General features: G+C 46.0%; 1 protein-coding gene across 2 annotated transcripts in view; it reads left to right on the top strand.

The window, feature by feature from the left end:
- Window positions 1–18,550, top strand: part of acap3a (ArfGAP with coiled-coil, ankyrin repeat and PH domains 3a) — a 54,933-nt gene that overhangs the window by 14,477 nt on the left and 21,906 nt on the right. For both annotated transcript variants that reach the window (XM_076041838.1, XM_076041837.1), the window contains exons 2-4: window positions 8,415–8,472; window positions 11,389–11,508; window positions 11,988–12,041. In XM_076041838.1, coding sequence (XP_075897953.1) covers window positions 8,415–8,472; window positions 11,389–11,508; window positions 11,988–12,041 — 232 coding nt within the window. The remainder of the gene's footprint in view (window positions 1–8,414; window positions 8,473–11,388; window positions 11,509–11,987; window positions 12,042–18,550) is intronic.

Genomic DNA, 18,550 nt, shown 5'->3' with positions numbered 1-18,550 from the left:
CTTGAAACCATAAGTTCAATGATGTCTAAATGAGATCAGGAATAAGATCAGAAGACGTCAACGATGTGGGGGACGAATTTAACGTGGAACCATTTCTTAAACCTATCTGTGCATAAATGTAGAACACCATCAGAGACTTCCTCCTTGGAGTAGGTCTCCAGCTAGCAGCTGCATATTTTTTTTTTTTTTAACCTAATGTTACTGGAGAAGAATGTCTCTCTGGTAACTGTGTCTGCTACACATGCAGAAGATGGGATTCATCTGCCCAGATTCAGTGGGAATGTTATGTGCTGTGCAGGGGCTGCCTTGGCTGACTTTACTGCCTGTGAAGCCTTGTTCGTTGGACAGCTCCATAACTAATGGCTCTTGCCAAACGAGGGTCTGAAAAATATGCACACATGTTGTTCAAGGCTTAACAGGACACCAGTAGCCGACACAGGAGTATGATTTGTACCAGCTGAGAAATAAGTAGAATAGATAATTTAGCTTTTCTTTTCTACAGATACGTAAAATGTAACCCTTTTTTTTTTTTTTGCTTTCAAGGGGAGGAAGTGTTGTGTCATTCAAAGAGTTCCTGCTTTAACCCGCATTCCAGCAATTTTCTGCATGGGAGATCAGTTTCCCCACCACTCAGCTTTGGAAAGAGAGTATAGTCTGAAAACATGCTAGCACCTGGTAGCGTATAGATTGCAGTGTTTTAAAATAGATAACCTGAAAGTCGCATACAGTCACTGGCCACATTATTAGGAATTCTCTTTAAATGCGTTGAAAGACGTGAGTTTCAGAAGGGGGAAGAAAGGGGATTTAAGTGAAAAGGTTTGTTGGTGCCTGACGGGCTGTTCTGACTGGTTAACCAACTGCTGATTTTCATACCACCGCCAACATCTCGGGTGTTTGCAGAGAATGGTCCCAACAAGGAAAAAAATGAAGGGTATTTGGTATTGAATGCCTAGTTAATGCTGGGTCAGAGAGTAATGGGCAGACTGGCTGGAAACCATAGGGAAACAACTGGAACTCAAATAACCTCTGGTTACAACCAAGGTCTGAACAAGTAGTTTTTGCTACCTTACTCATTGAAATTCAGCTCTTTAAACATAATTTATTTTCTTTTTGATCATTTTAGAGTCACATTTGTATATAGAGAGCAGTGTCAGCCCACACATTCATCTTCTGGGTCTAATTGAGGCTCTTTATTGCCTGCGGCCACATAAAGTCAGTCAGTAAAACCAGCAATGAGTCTTTTTGTTGCAACTTTTGCTTTCCTCGTCTAAGTAAAGTGTCTAATGACGGCCTAAGTGTCCTTTAAAATGGTAATTGATGGTGCTGTCGCTCAGAGTTTATCATGTCTGAATATCCAAATGATCTGATAAATTTTTCTTTGTGGACTGTCATATAAATCAAACAGTGAATAGGTCTTTGCACTGCCGTCTTCCGGTGTGAGGCTGATGTTTTTGGGGAACGTGCGACGAGCCCTCGGCGGCTCGTTCCCTCAGGATTTATGTGCGGCGGTCATCAGCGGTCGAAGGAACGCAGAGTCCACCAGTGAACGCGTGGGAGGAGAATGTGGTGGCATTGGGAGTGAAGAGGAGGAGGAGGTGGAGGAAGAACACATGAAGACGTTCACCTGCAGGAAGCCGTCCTTGGTCATGGGAGGTGGAGCAGCAAGCTAGTTGACGGCTTTCGGTCAACATTGACTCACTACTTGAATTTATCTCACATGTTCAACTCCGATGAATCCATAGGAGATTCAAAGTTTGAACTGTTTTGACTGAACAGACCAGTGAGATTTTTGCAAGAAGCCAAAGCGTTTAACTCAACACTGACCAAAGTCTTCAATCTGATTTTTTTGTTCTTCTTTCGCATGATAACGGCAGCCATGTTTGATAAGACATTCACGCCTGCGGCGTCCACGCTAATCTCTCCAGCTGCGGCCTGGCTTGCAGAAGCTTCTTGCGTTTGTCTTTGCAATCTTCCGGGGCCTTTGAGGTGAGCTCGCAGCTGTTTGTTCCTGCTTCTGGCGCAACTCACAGCTAGCTGACTAGTTATGGAGGCGTATGGCTCGGGGGGAAAAAACATTAAAAAAAACTTGGCCTGTTGTTGGTTGGCGAGAGCAATGGGGAAGGTTTCCCAGTTTGGATCTGACTCGGTCTCGGCTGCTGCGAACGGCTGGAAACTGTTCACCGAGTGTATGAATGACTTCAGTGTGCTCCTCTTTACTCTCAGATATTGTTGCTCCGATGTATTGCCTGTCTGCTCTGGTCAAGAGCTCTCTCCCTCTCTGGGTGACACATGTCCCAGCCTGGTCTCTCAGCCGGCTCAGCAGGACTCCACATTAACTTCCTCCAAGTTTAGAATTTGGTGGACATTCTGTTAGTTGACTCCAGTAGACTTCTGCGTGCCATCGTGTAAAATGTGGTTTAAAATATGTCTGTTCTGATGGATGAGGGCACAAAGCTCAACATGGTTCACTTTGTCCTGAATGTGACTGATTTGTATCTGTGACCTAAGGGGAGGAGCTTATATTGGCTGTGAAGTGTGTGTGTGTGTGTGTGTGTGTGTGTGTGTGTGTGTGTGTGTGTGTGTGTGTGTGTGTGTGTGTGTGTGTGTGTGTGTGTGTTATTTCTCATGCTATTTGTTGCCCTTTTCATTTAATTTACATTTATCCAAATAAATATGTTTCTATGTTTGTTTTTGTTTTTTTTCATGCATTTAAAGGCCTGTTGGAGTCGGGAAAAGCTGTGCAACATGCATGAATATGCAGTAGAAATGTGTTTTGCATCGATTTAACCTGCGACTTAGCAGATCACCCATGTCGCCTGACTGACCACTGTGCTCTATGATTATAGCCAGCTTAATGACACTGAACTGCTGCTATATACAGTCATATTCCTTCTGTGGTGCACAGTGGCCTCGGCACGTGCGACTCCTGCACAAACCTCCGTCCTCGACCATAATTTACGAGGTCAGAGCTTTGGGAGCTTTTCCGTGTATTTATTGTTTTGCCAAAAGCTCAGGACAGCGTCAGGTCTAGCTTTTTATTTTAGCAGCGTAAACCAAGTAAAGCAGAGTTATTTTTGTAGTAACGTATTTCAAATGTTTTAACATAAATGAAGCCACTTAAAGGCATTTCTTACATTATTCAGTATCATAGCTGAGACATGGAACCAGAAACTGTTTGATTTTGACCTAAATGCATGATCATATAAACATTAAAACCTAAAAATGTAATAACTCTGTACTACTATACATACAATGTGACTGCAAAGCTTTGCGGGCCCACCTCGACCGCTCCTGAATGACTCTAGCAGACACAGTCTCTACGTAGTTGGTGGAGGTCAGAAATGTGAGGCCCCTGTGAGAAAATAGTTGTGTGGGAGTGTTGGTGGTCTCCAGAATGAAGTCCACTGAATGAGTGGGTGGGCCGGGGGTGGGGTGCAGGGGGTGGTTGTCTGTCTGGCATGGTGAATGACGGTTGGCTCTTTGAATGGCTGATTCTCAGCTGCTTTGCGAGGCAATGGGACGTCGGTGGTGCACTGGTGGAAGAGCAAGCAGGTCTTGATATGAACACTGACAAAACCGATCTAAACTCCGGGTCCTGACACAACACAACATGCTGACCCCGTAATGGGCCCCGCACATCCTGGAAATTCTGCCTAATCCTGTCGTTCACCCCGATGCCGAGGCCTCCAACGTGCCGTGACCGCAGCATGAATTAGTAATAATTACGGCCGCGGCAGGCACGTCACTTCTGAGACTCCATTAGCGCAGAAGGTGATGCACACTCCCCGACGAGCACGAGAGAACCAGTCCGTTTAAGTTACGAGGTGCACGTCACAGCTCCCGAGAGCGAGTCAAACAGCAGTCAGGTCTTTGGATGCATGCTTGGAGGGGTGATCACAGGGGACATTTGAACTCTCCCTACTCTCAAAAAGGCATTAGCTCCTTGCTGCCCGGACATTTTTCTCTCTGGATTGAGAGGACGAGGACGTGAAATTGCGTGGCGGGAGGATTGTCGGTCAAAAGACAGAGATTAAAAACACAAACAGCCCATGTGCAGTCGTTATCGACCTTTCCCAAGTGTCTCATGTCCAGCAAGCATGCAGTTGCTGCATTTACTTTATGTGATGAATGTAGTTTTAACATTTTGTGTTGTTTAAAACAGCGGCATCATTCTTTATTTTTGAAAAACTTTATCTTGAAGTGAGATCAGGGCGACATCGAACACCGAAAATGTCTTTGATATTCATCGTGGGTTTCCTCCCTGACCCTAGTTCACTTGTTAGTGTTGTGAAGGTTGATGATTAGGGGGGAGGGTCGAGCTTGGTATGCAGGGGGGCACTGGGAGCCACCCAGCTAAGAATAACCCGAGCTGCTGCTCAGCGTAGCTGAAGGGAATATGTTGGAATATGTTGAGGGAACCCCCACCACCACCACCACCTCACATACACACATACACACACACACCCTACCCCCCACTGTTCAGCCACTCAGCCTCACAATCCAGCCTCAAATAGGACAGCAGAGGCAGAGCAATCAATATCGCCGCAAAGTGCAGCCTTCTCCTTACAGGAAGTGACTCTGTCACAATGGGCCAAGGCCACGCCGTCTCTGACCCCTCGTCCCCCCCGCCCCTGACCCCCCACCTCCGACCCCACCATGTTGAGTATATGTTCTAAGGGTTTGTGAAGGTCCAGTGCAGGTTGGTTCCTCCAGCCTCATGAAGATGTTTTGCTCTGCAGCTCCTGTCCCCTCTGCCCACACTGCATCTCTCACTGGATAATTTTGCTCCCCGGAGGGTCTTTGTTCTGCATGTTGAGTGCGTTTCGCCCTCAGCTGGCGCTGTAGCGAGGGGAGCCAGAGTTGTGTTTTTCAGGGGTCACTACCTGCGCACAGTGTGGGCCGTCTCCTCGTGTCCCACCTGCTCATTCTGTCTTTATTCAGGCCACCAGGCTGCTTGGCTGCCATTCACCCACCAAAACACAACCCTGTCAGGCTTCCACGCTCAGCTGTGTCTGTGGGGATCACATGGAGCAGCGCACTTTACTTACACGATAGAAAGCCAAGTACTGAAAATTTACTGGGGCGCTAGTGGTTCTATTCTTTACTATCGCGTGGTACAAGATAACATATATTAGGTATTAAACTGCAGTTTCATTAAGTATCCCAATAAAACTTGCATTAGCAGCGAATAAGGCTGCTTCTACTAAAGTGAGCATCCCTTTGGTACGGAACCCACTGCCTACCAGACTCTAGCTGCGTTTCCGTTACCCCTGGAATTACGCAAATATCGCAATTAAAAAAAAAAAAAGTCATGGAAACGCCTCAACTTCGAAAAACCTCTCCAATATGGCTCAAAGGTTTTTACGCTGTCATGTGGTGGTTTGTCAGACGTATCGATATAGAGGTGTATCGCAAAAGTGTTTTAGAAACCCTTTTTTCCAAATTTAAACACGTCACCAGAAGGGACATACTGGGTCACGAGTAATCAAAAGAGAAAAATATAACAACCATTCTTGACAGCCAACGTAAACAAACAAAAGCAAACGTAATTCTCGTTAGTCTCGCGGGACGAGATTTTACGAGAATTACGGTTTATGCACTTTAGACCATTCATTGGAAACACCTGCAAATCGCAATTGTACGGTCCTTGAAATTTAAGAAATGTCGATTGTCATGGAAACGCAGCTTGTGTCTCATTAATCAATTAGAACCGGAAGGTTTTTTTTAAATCCATTATTATTTTTTTTGCCTTTGCAAACCCTGTAACCACTCGTCATCCTGAAAGCACCCATACTGCTGCCGTCTCCACAAACCCAGTTGTTGATGTTTAAACATAAACAATCCCACTTTATTCCCCAGCAAACCAACTAACTCACCCTCCTCACGCCGACTGAATGCGTGTTTAATAGGCTTTAATGGTGCCACGGCGGTGCTCTCTTGTCAGGGCTGCCGTGTTGTGACCCACGTTGTTATCATCTTAGCCTCTTCGCTCCCTCGTGGTGCGAGACCAGGGTCAGCTCACAAGTGCGTCGGGGACCTCTGCGGCCCACTTAGGAGATGGTTGCCGTGGCGACAGGCCCTGGGTGCCGCGTGCATCCATAATGGGAGGGCGGTGGATGCGGAGAGGGGTTCCAACCCCGAGGGGGGGTTTCTACGGGAGCAGCTGTCCCACGTTGGTGGGGGCTGGGGGGGCAGAGCCGCCACATCTGGAACGGCCAGCCGTGCCGTCACTCTGCTGGATCTCGCTGGCTTACGTGCATCCGGAGCCACAGATCCAGCGGGATCCCCGCCGCTCTCCCAGCAAGCGTCATTGGGTTTAAATGTTTTGTGAGTCACTGTGGAGTTTCTTTCTTTCTTTCTTTCTTTCTTTCTTTCTTTTTTTTTTTTTCTTAAATATGGTCCTTTTTTTAATGTCGCACAATTAAATGCATGTGATGGCACGGAAAAGTCTGGCTGGGTGGGTTTGTGAAGCATGCAGAGTTGAATCTCCCCCAGGGAGGGAGCAGTGCAGTGTTATAAATAACCAAGTCTTTTTGGCCTTTGGCTGTTGACTAACAGGTGATTCTGACTGGCAGCCCCTTGAATCAATATGCACGCCAAATGTGATTATATGGACCGTGTTTGCAGTTTAAAGTGGAAAGATTCCCCTGCGTTTCCCAAGGGAAAAGGCAGCATTTGAATGAATGAATGAGTGAGTGAGTGAGTGAATGGATGAATGAGCTCATTTTGATCAACAGTTATGTACATAACACTCAAAACACCTAAAATAATTCTTACAATAAGGCTGAAGGAAAGCAGCTTGTAGAGTCTTATAACCCATTTTGTTTTGTTTTTACTTATTAACTCGAGAAAAGGGGCTTTCTAATAAAACTTAATACTCCAATTGCATTTAGGAATGCATGGCAATGAACAAACACGAGGATCAAGTTGCTGTTTGTGACTTTATGGGCTTGAAAGAATCTATTCAATCTGAAATGGCCTCCAGCTTTGGTCCCGCAATGATTCCAATATAACCTTAAATGGACAGTCGAATTGGATTAGCTATGGAAAAAAATCACTGGACACCTTGTGACAAGTATGAAAACACAACACACACACACACACACACACACACAAATCAACATCTCTGTCATAGGCTTAATATGTAAATCCATCAGTTTTATCCATGAATAAACATTGCATTTAAAAATAAGTCCAATAAAAAAACACTATCATTTACTGCGACCGGCTGCATGATGTGCTATTTAGAGGCACATTTTGTAGAAAAATGTGTTGGCTTTGGAATGTTTAGGTTTGGTGTTTGAGATGATGATTTCCAGGAATGCCGCTGCTTCAAGGCGCGAGCAGGAATGTGTAAATCGAGAGCCTGCTAAGCTCTGCCAGGGCGGCATGAAAAAAGAGCAGAAGTGACATCAGCAATGAAAACAGCTTGGCTCACTGCGAGATTATCCCTGCGTGCGCCTGCGTGGCGGGCTGGCTGGCGGGCGGCTCTTCTGGTGGAGATCACTCGAGGTTACAATAATACGCGTCCACATGTGCCATAACGTGCCACTGATTCTCTGACGGATGCACGTTTCCGTGCTGCAGCAGCGCGAGCCTTTCACTTCCTTGGGTCCTTCACGCGCACACGCACGTGCGCACGCTCTTCCCTTAGATCTGCTTGAAAAAAGAAAAGCCATCAGTGGGTGGTGGAGAGGAGCAGGAGAGCAGGCTCCAGCTCCATCCTTGGTCCCTCTGAGCTGGCTGCTGCTCAGCAGGGCAGGATAATCCACCCCAGGCCACAGAAGGAGATGAGACAGCGACGTGGCCGATATCTGCCACAGGAACTCTCATCACAATCTCTCTGATTGTATAAAGCGCTTTGAGACTTTGGTTGTGATTTAGCGCTGTACAAATAAAGTTTTATTATTATTTTATTATCACAGAGCTGCTGCACATGGTCCAAGTTCAAAGTTCAATCAGTTTATTGTCATATAGAACCGGTGCTTATACGATACGAGGAAACTCTAACTCTGTTCATTCTCCGGAATAAAAGACTTGCACCACACTTTAAAAAAATAAAAATGTGTGTGTGTGTGTGTGTGTGTGTGTGTAAAATGTTGCATTCAGGGCTTGTGTGAGCCACATGTCCTTGTGTGCTTGGGTTTGTGCCTGGTGTGACACTGGTGTGTCGCTAGTGGATAAACGTTTCCCACCACCGCACTGTGTTTTCGGCCGGGTTGCTGGACTGTTCACAGGTTGCTGTCACGCTCCATTACGGCTCACCTGTCACTGCATTAAACGGCTCTCTGTGTCGGTCTGCAAAATCTCACCACACGCCATGGATTTTTTGTTTGTTTGTATTTTTCTTAAAGCGTGAGAAATCACAACCGTGAGAGAAAATGACGGAACCTCCCTTTGTTTTTGTTTTCCAGGGCAGATATTGATGAGGTGGAGACGGAGGTGGTGGAGATTGAAGCCAAGCTAGATAAGGTAAGACTCGTCTTCCACTGCCCAGCTGCCGCTGTACTCGATGGTCACCTCAGTGGGGCTTTCTGCTTCAGCCACGTTGTGCAGCGTAGAGATAGAAATATCAGAGTAGTCGGTAGTTTATAATTATATTTTATCTCAACACAAAGCGATTCCACACAAACTGTTTTTATTGTCTTTGGATTGTTTTGTCCTTTTTCTGTTGGCAAATGCAGGCCAGGTGTCCATTTACATTTCAACGCGCTCACTCACACAAACATGTTTTTCAGCTCGACAAACTGTCGGATGAGATCAGAGCGAGTGGGTCGCAAGTCATCATTGCTACAGTTTTGCATTCACTGCTTGTGTGTATCCAAAAGCACAATATGCTCAACAGTAAAGCGTAAAACAGTGACAAGACTGATTTTGGTTTTGTGTAATTGTTAAAAAAAAAACAAAAAAAAAACGAGCTGAGCTTAGAAAGGTGTGCAGCTTGCTTCCATGAAAATGGATATAACGATTTCCCTGCAATAATATTGGGACAGACTGTTTTGCTAGCTGCGTCGTCTGGTTCCTTTCGGCTGTTGTGAAAGCTTATTTGAACTGTGGTCTACTTGAAAATAAGGAAACTCCAACATCCTCCAAGTCAAGTCAACCCCGCTCTAATTCCTTTGCGGCGTGAAAGCAAAGCGGACTCGGTTAGCTATGAACCCCAGGTAGGAACCGGAGCCAAGAACAGTCCATTTGCATCAGAATGGAAGCACATTAGCTGCGTTTCCATCGCCCCAAGAACTGCGTGAAACCTAAATATCGCAATAAAAATCTGGTAATGGAAAAGGCTAAACTGGCTAAAAGATTTTTACGCTCTCATGAGGGGGTTTACAGACATATCGATATGGAGTTATATCGCAAAAAAGTGTAAAGGAAATACTCGCATTTGCACGTCACCAGACATGACGTACGGGGTCACATGACCTGTTCACTTCAAGTGAAAAGGCAAAATGTTTTGTACTTCCATCCTCCTCAAAGTGGGGACTCACTGCCCTCCCTTCTGGCTCTGTCAAGCTCTGGAGAATCTAATCCCACAGTGCTAACAATGCTAGCGGGCGCTGATGACACGCGGGCTGGGTGACTGGGTCACAGACCTGCTAAACAGTTCATCTAGCGTTCACAGAAACATGACGTGGCAGCAGTTCCAGGATTTGGACTTGGTAAAAACATTAGGCCGCATCTCCGCGGCGCTTTAAAGCCTCCTAATGAGGCGGCCAGATGCTTTCTGCTGTAGGGCTCGTGTCACGAGCACATCTGTTCCTTTTGAATTGGAATTGTGGTCGGTGGGTGCCAGGATTAGTCAGAGCTCAGCGTTGGAAAAGTCCACCACGAGAACTGGTGATGTTTGCCATTCCATAATTCAACTGTTTTCTGCTTATACGTGGGTTACCTGGCCTCAAATTACCACAAAGACTGAACGCTGAGCTAAATCAATTGTTTATTGTTTTCAAAAAAAACTATTTTCTGAAATAAATACAACACCTAATACTTGACTAATGATAACAATAATGACCGGAGCTGATGAATCAAGATAACTTCTCTTTTTCAATAAACGCAGCATCAGCAAAGCAGCCATGTGTTTGTTCTCCATTATTGTTATTTCAGATCAGAGAGTGTGATATTTTTGTTGGGAGAGTAAGACAATATATTCCAGGGGAATATCAATGGGTTTGTCCCAAAACTGTGAAAGAAAGTGCTGCGTCTTTTGGTCTGTGTAGCAGCTGGGAGAAATAAGACTGAGGTGCTGAAAGTCTGGCATCGGAATACAGACTGAAAAAATAGAGACCACGATAATTCTTCACAGACAGATGTTACAGCTGAGCACTCATGGGTCGCTATCAAGAACTTTGCAGACAGACGCAGAGAAGTATATGATAATGACACAGCGGTCAGTCCACCTGGTGGAGATGCAGGCCATACATTAAGACATCTAGAGTGAATTGTTTTTTAATGTGGTAGAATCCCATCAGCACTCAATGCTTTACATTACCGCTGGCCTTAACAATGTTAATATATTTGTTATATCTTGGTCCACAGAGGAACTGAAACTCTGGGAAAACTGTGCAGGTTTGCGATCTGTGAACTAAAACCGTAGGTGTTGCGGCTCTGCGTGTGATGTGGAGGTGTAACTCCCCAAAGCAAAGACTGGACTTGTGACAATCATGTGAATCCAGGTTTTCGCTTTTCACATTTTATCTAACCAGAAAGCCTGTTGCATGAAAAGGCCTGCATTGTGCTCATTTGCACAGCAGAGTGTGACGTGGTTTTGTATCAGGCTCCAGAAATTGAAACAGTCTGTTAATAGCTTTCTTTAAAAAAAACACTCAAGGTCTAGTGTTTTGCTCCAAGGCACGCGGCAGTCCTAGAGGGCAGAGCTAACAAGTGGCTCGGGTGTTATTTGTAAATGTATATAACAATATGCATTAGTTAGCTGCCATTTTGCACCGCCATATTTCTAAGGAAGCCCGGTGTGGACAATCCAGCTCTCATTACAGTGTGTTTAGTATTTAGGGTGAAAGCTTGAATCCAGCAAAGAAAAGGGTGAATGAGGTGTCCAGGTTTGTCCTCGCAGGCCACCGTAGTTCACTGGCAAGTTCGAGAGAGGGAGGGTACGGAGTCCCTAAGGGATCATAAATAAAAGAGTGCTGCAATTTAAAATGTAACCACATGATGTTGTTGTTTCTTCTGAGAAATCCCCAAACATTTCACACGAAACCTGTAATTCACATTTTTTCATAACTCAAAACTGTGATGATTTTAGCTGAAAAACATTGAAGGCAAAACGTCGTGATTGTATCCCCTCCCTGGTTACAATTAATGTACCCTGTGGAGTGAGAGTGACGCTGCTGTTGATCTACGGTGGAAATGTTTGTCCCCTGCCCTCTGCAGCTGGTGAAGCTATGCAGCGGGATGCTCGAGGCCGGGAAGGCGTACGTCAGCGCCAACAAGCTCTTTGTCAGCGGCATCCGGGACCTGTCCCAACAGTGCAAAAAGGACGAGATGATCTCGGTGAGTCTCTCACGTCAAGTCGGAGGTCCTTTCGCTGCTATTCGAACATTCACTTGCGGCACCGTTGCTGTTTTCCCGGGACTTTCCTCTCGGGTGTGAGTAAACCTGATTACTAACAGGTTAGTAAGTCAGAGTCCAACTGGGTCTGGAAACGGACTTCTTGCTGAACAGAATGACATTTTACTACTCACACCATGCTGCACGAAGACCCTGCTCGGCTTCAAACGCATGACTAACTGTGTGTTTTCCATTAAAATCGTATTCATATTGGTAGTTTCCATTGTTCAAAAAAAAGGACTGAATCAGGCTGGAGCTCACCCCCCCCCCCCCCCCCATTGTAGATTCAAGGAGGAAAGAAAATCCAACAGAATATAAAGTAAACTTCGGATTATTTGCTTTTCCTCTTTTGCTCTCGCATGTGTCAGAAAGTTTGACGTTTATTTTTCTTTTTGAAATTTGCCCTTTTTTTTTCTTTACAGGAATGCCTGGAAAAGTGCGGGGAAAGCCTCCAGGAAATCATCAACTACCACATGGTAAGTGCAACGGCACCATTGCAGTTTTTCGCAAAATTGTAAAATTGTAAAAACTATTCCGACTCCTCTTCCATCCAAACATCATGCGCCATTTTCACGTGAAGTGAACTGCTCATGTGACCCCGCAAGTCACAACCGTTCTCGCTTTATGCGCTTCACATCATTCAATGGAAAAGACCTGAAAATCGCAATTGTACTTTTGTCGAAATTTTAGAAATATCGATTTTATTTTGCGAAAAACTGTCATGGAAACGCAGCTACTGAGTTTCTGCTCGACTGCAAACACCTGCCCCCTTTCTGGCCCCTTAGGAGCCCATTAGCTTGAAGGCTATAAAGTAAAGAGAGAGGGATTGTGTGTGTGTGTGTGTATGTGTGTGTGAGTGTGCGTGTGTGTGTGTGTACATTCCTCTCAAATACGTGTCATCACAAATCAGCCCCTCCCTCCGGCCCGGTCGATCCCAGCCCACTGGTGAGGGGCGAGGTCAGCGCCACTAATGGACCCTTAATGGAGCAGGTCGTTCAGCCAGGCGAGGATTAACCTCGGCCGCCGGACGGCCGACTCCCTCCCAGCCTCGGCACGTCACGGAGTGTGTGTCATGTGGCCAGCGGTGTGTGTAAACAGTGTGTTTGTGCGAGTTTGTAATGTGCAAGTACAATAGAGGCCTCTTGTCTGAGGTGTGTGTGTGTGTGTGTGTGTGTGTGTGTGTGTGTGTGTTGGACCACCCTGAGTGGATGGAGTCATCTGTGATGATGGTATCACAACAAAGAGAAGAAGCTGCTCACGCTCTAGTGCCTCGTTGACGAGACGCGAGGTGAAGAGGCGGCGACAGGCCAGACAAGGTTTGCACACGAGCAGAAGAGGCACGAGAACGAGTCTGTCAGCGGTTCTGTGAGGGAGATTCACTGTTTTCTATTCCTTTATTTATCCACCATTAAATGCCTGCGATGGGTTTGATTCCCAGTCTGGATGGATGGATGGATGGATGGATGGTCAAACAATGCAAAACAGAGTTCAGCTGTGACTCAGAGCTCGTAATCAACGGCTACCTCAGTGTGTTTGGCTGCTGCAGCAGCTGCGTCGTCAGAAGTGTCGTCTCCTCGCGTTGTCAGCAGCTCACGCCAACCTGCTCGCCTCCATTTGAATTCAACACTTTGAGTCAAACTTTGATCACCTACCTGGAAGTTTCCTTTTTGCTTCCACCTCTTTTCAATCTTTTACTATTTACTTTCTGATATCTTTCACGGATCCAGTGGATCTGTGAGATGCTCCACCAGAGGTTTGGCTGAGGCTTCTCTTTGTTTCTTGTCTCTCACTGTTTATGTCCGTTATTTTTTTGGTCTGGTGTCAAACTGAGGCCGTTGCTAACTGCGTCCTGGTCCGGGTCCAGCTGGCCTAATAATCTACTTCCTGTGTGTCCTCAACCTCCATTCAGTCGATTTGAGGCGCAAACACAGAGACTAAACATTAATATAATTGTCTGTTTTGGCAGCGAGGACTTGCGTCACAAAGACACAATGACTTTCTTTGTGAATTGGAACTCTGTCTTATTTTTAACCAAACAACAACAAAATCTCAGGTGGTGGAATATCGGACTGAGGCATTGAGTTGGGTTTGCGCGCTAACGAGGAGCGACGTGGTGCGTTGGAGTGCGCAGTGTCCCGCTCGCTGAAGGCCCCCAGCAGGGCTCCTTTGAATTAAAAATGATGGCGGTTCCACGTGCGCACGTGCTTGGCCGCGCGGATCGCTCCTCCTTGCACACACTGGAGGAGGGAAAAAAAATAAACGGTAGCGCTCAAACGCAGAGGCTGAGTGCCAACTGCTCAGGTCGCCGCCGCGCTCGGATGCCCCTGAAATGCGTGAAACAAACACAAATGAACGACACGTATGTCTCAACGTATGCATGAGCTCAGGCAGGTGCCCGCAGTTTCTCTCGAAGCTTTTCTTTATCAGAGCGCGACACAACCAACGGACTTCTGAGCAACGACCTATTCAAACGTTTCACCGCAGATTTCTTTCCTCTTTTTTTTTTCTTTCCTGAAAGGGCGTCGACAAAAATCAGGCCAACGTTTTAACTCCTCGTCTGTCTTTAATTCAAGCATGAAACTCCATATGAATACGCCATAAATTATTGACTTACGTTCGCCTCTCTGAACATTCATAAGAAATGAGGGGAGACTGACACAGATGCTAGCGGCAGACCAACATGTGAGCTGCCGAGTCTTAAAGCGGCACTCGTACGTGTACGCGGCGCCATGATACATACGGTGCACAGAGCTGCGGGCCTCAGCAGCAGGTGGAGGGAAGCCGGCCGGTCGTGGTGCACGAGGATGCAGTTGCGTTTTTCGTGATTCAAGGTTCCTGCTCTTGCCAAATGGGCCATGATGGGAAACATTGTTGAGAAGGATGTGCGCCACTGCTTGGGGTCACCGACTCATTTCTGCATTGAACTACATGATAACCAGTTCCATGATACAATCTACTGGAAAGAACGGAGCGGAATTTTGCAACCCGTGTTTGTAACTCATGGCCATTTCAGTTCCTGTGCGTGTCCACACAAATACCACTGGCTGGATAATTTCTCTTTTTGGGCCCATTCATTCCCTTGTGGTTGTGTGTGAAATACCCAGAACAATGTGTCTGGCAACAACCAATGCCGTTTTCAATGTCACAGAAATCCCCTGTCTTCCACATTTTGATGCTCCGTTGAAACTGGGAGCCAGTCGTGCCCACCACGTCTACGGGCCTAAATTACATCTGATTCGCAATTTGTCTTCACAAATAATTGAACATTCCACATAGTGAAGTGGCTGGAGGTCAGGGACTTTGAAAACCAATGCTGATGTAATATTCAGTTCCAACCAAAGTTAAGTCTGCTGATGTGTGAAGCCAGCCCCACTTGCGCCTCCTGGTCTCTCTCTAGGCTTCACCGTCATTGCGAACGAAGGGACCTTCACACCTTCAACATCCTTGTGAGGAGGAAAATATTAGGGTTCTTGAATGAGGAGGAGGAAGATATAATAGATTTTTTTTGAACAAAATCGGTAACAGTGTATGTGAAAGAAAAAAAGCGGTATCTTTCAGTGACTCAGGAGAGGCTCCCGAGCCCACACGAGTCGGTCTGGGTCTTGCAGTAGACTGAAGTGATTGAGCAAATTCCCCAGTGTGATGCCAAGGCTGGGTTCTAGGTTATATTTATAACTGGGGAAACAAAGCAAGACGCAGCGGGGAGGCCTTTTCCGTTCTGCATCGGCACCTTATCACTCCCTACAGGCCGCGATGGCCTCCTTTGTTCAGAGAGCAAAAATATATGAAAATGCATCTTCAAATAGCGCACAGTGGGCTGACGGAGAAACACTCCTCTGTGTTCCTGCTGGCTTCTATAAATTGATGTAATGACAGAGAGGCGTTTGTTACATTCCTATACAGCGTTAATTGTCTCAATAAAAAGTTCATTTTAGAAGCTTTTACGGAATTTTAATCAGTTAGAGTTTAGGTTCCCTCAACTGAAGCCAGTAAAAGAAAAATACACAGCAGTGTTTTATGTTCTGAGCATATTTAGGCTTGCGTTTTGTTTTTGTTTTTTTAAACAATAACCATTTAATGGAAAGCGTGCATGACAGCACAGCTTAAAGCAAATAAATTAAAGCAGAATATTTCTTCATACATGAAGGTGACCTAATGTCCTGTTTTCCCAGGACATGACCTGCATTCATGTCCTGTCCTCGGCGTCTTGCGGGGTTTTTTTTTTTTGTAAAGTGAGGAGGCCGTTTTTCATTCATTGTGATTATAGCCAATTCGTTAATCTCCTGGCTATATATTTCTGCCCTTGACTTCAACTTTAATTAGCAAATAGCTGAGTTGCTGAGAACAATCCGGAAAGCTCAATCTGTGACTTATTAGAATCAAACACTGTGCTGGAAAGGCAACATCACGTGTGACTGTTTGCCAAAGGGAAAAAGTTAGATGGAGTTGACACGTTAGACACAGAGAAAATATTTATTTTCTTCCAGGAAATGTTGCTGTCTGTTTGACTCAATATAAAGAAAAAAATGGGAAACATTTGCTTACACTTGTTATTAAATATTATCCATGAAGTAGTCTAGTCTCAGATTTTCAGAATTTTATAAAGCATGAATTCTGAATGCGTCCGACACACACTGACGATGAGAAAGATTGACGCTGATGATCTCTGGGTGTGGCCAGAAGAGAATGTGGTCAGTGAGCGTCAGCGGCGACAGCAGGCTGCCAACTGATCTCTTATTGACTGATGAGTCAGAACAGAATCAGATCAGATCCGGGCGGGATCTTCTCTCGGACCGATTGTTAATCCCGCCGTCATCCCTTCAGTCGCGCTGCCTCACTGCTAACCTGCGGCATCTTGTTGAATTAAAGCAGGGTGTCAACTTGCCACAAAGCAGCTCAGGAATGCTACGGGCTGCCCACCCATCCCACACACACACACACACAGCCAGGAAGTCTCACGAGCAGCCACACTCACACACACACACACACACACACACACACACACACACACACACACACACACACACACACACACACACACACACACACAAACACGTGGAAGTGCTCTTGTTGACTCGACTACTTTCGGACTGCGGTTGCTTTGAGTTTCTTGTCTGCCTCGGTCTCGTCTGGGTTGGAGCGCGACCTTGTCTTGCAGCCCGGTGTTTACAGCCCGCTGCGCGACACTACCCTGCCGAGTCCGTTTTTGGGACCTTGCGTGTTTGTGGGAACCCTCGATGACACCAGGCTGCACTTCTCACTTTGCACTCAGTAAACTGAAGCCTAAAAACAGTCGCAGATGCGAAATCAAGTCCAGTGAGCTTCAGTCAAGCAGACAGTAAAAGCTCTCCGCCACTGTGGAGGTTGGCCTGCCTGTCAGGTTGTTTTTTGTTTTTTGTTTTTGTTTGTGTGTGTGTGAGCGGTGTGAACGCTGCGAAGTCTGGCACGGCACGGTATCGCAGTAACCTTGCGAGGAAACAAGTGGGGCTGAAGCCTCGCAGATGTGAGCAGTCTCAGTTTGACTCCATATGAAGTCCATTTTGAGGAAAGAGGTGGTAGCTTCGCTTGTGGCAAAAACAGGAAGCCGCTGGCGGCTCGTAAACAATGGTGGTTGCCGTGTGGATGCTGCAGCATGAGCAGTTTTATCTGCACCGGAAAACATTTTCACAACAAGAAAAGACTCTCCAGTCCTGACTGGGTTTGGCCAGAGTCTACTGAGAAAAGCTGTCTGTTTGGTATGATCATGTGAGTGTATTTGAATTTCTTCTTCGTCCTTTCCCATCAGAATGGTTGGACTCTTCCTCTTGCATTCACCGCGTGGAAAGACCACTGGGAACATCGAGTGGATGCTGTCAATGCTAAAGATAACGTCGTCCACTAAAAGTGCAGTTTAAAGACAATGAAAAATGCCAAGAACCTCTTGCCTGCAGTTGACATTATCAACTCGATGTTGATTGTTGCATTTCGTGCTTATTTCTGTAGTGTGCGGTCAGTTATTGCTTCACCCGAGACCACCGAGCACCTGCAGGCTACCGGTTTGTTTTGGTTCACCATTTGTGAAATGTTTTTAATCACGTGGAATAAAGTGGGCAGTCTGACACATTCAGGAACCTCCAACAAGGGCGACAGAGATCTTTTCTTTTGTTTGTTTTTGAAATGGAGCCAACGTCAAATTAAATGGCGACAATCTACTGAACATCTGTGCCACATTATTTACAAAGTCCTGTTACTTCCAAATCAAAGCACGCTAAACTGAGTTTGTAAGGCTTCTAAAGTCGAAATCTCCTTATCTGTGCACACGCAGTTGTGTATCCAATTATCCAGGCAGGATGAGGATGCAAACCCTTTAACCTGCCCGGCTGCTCAGATGTGCGTTCAGTAGGGTTTGCACGCTGCTTTGTTGGTGCAGGCTGGTGCAGTGTCACATCCTACCAAAAGCATATTCGTCCCCCTCCCTTTCTGCCCGAGTGACCTATTTAACAGCAGCAGCAGCAGCATGGCAGCAGCGGAAGCAGCAGCAGCAGCAGCAGCAGCAGCAGCGATCAGAGCCCATGAGCTGAGAGGCTGAGACAGAGGAGGAGCAGTGAATGTAAAACACCTCACCAAAGGCACCGTGCTATTGTCTTAAGGCAGAGAGACCTTCCCTCCCTCTCCATTCACTCCAACAGGCAGCAAGCACTGATTAGCATCGTTCACACTGCAGGCGCTGGAGAGGGAAGCTGTGCTCTGTCGCCCTCTGTTGGTTAGAAATTCATTACAGGTGGCACAAGAGAGACTACACAATGTGTCAGTGTTCTTTTACCAGTTCCAGTTAGCTTTTTTTTTTCTTTTTTTTTTGGGATGTCTTGACTCTTAATTGAAGTGAAATGAAGGGACACAACACACACACACACACAAAACAAACAAGTGATGTCTAGAAATGATGTTTGCTTTGTTATTCTTTGGGTTATACTGGAAGTGTTATGTGTCTACACTACCAGTCAAA

The sequence above is a fragment of the Nelusetta ayraudi genome, unplaced genomic scaffold (genome assembly GCF_046127955.1).
Source record: "Nelusetta ayraudi isolate G7.1 ecotype Tasmania unplaced genomic scaffold, CSIRO-AGI_Nayr_v1 ptg000070l, whole genome shotgun sequence".
Lineage (NCBI taxonomy): Eukaryota > Metazoa > Chordata > Actinopteri > Tetraodontiformes > Monacanthidae > Nelusetta > Nelusetta ayraudi.
The sequence above is the reverse complement of the archived record's forward strand: the minus strand, read 5'-3'. Positions and strand labels throughout refer to the sequence as shown.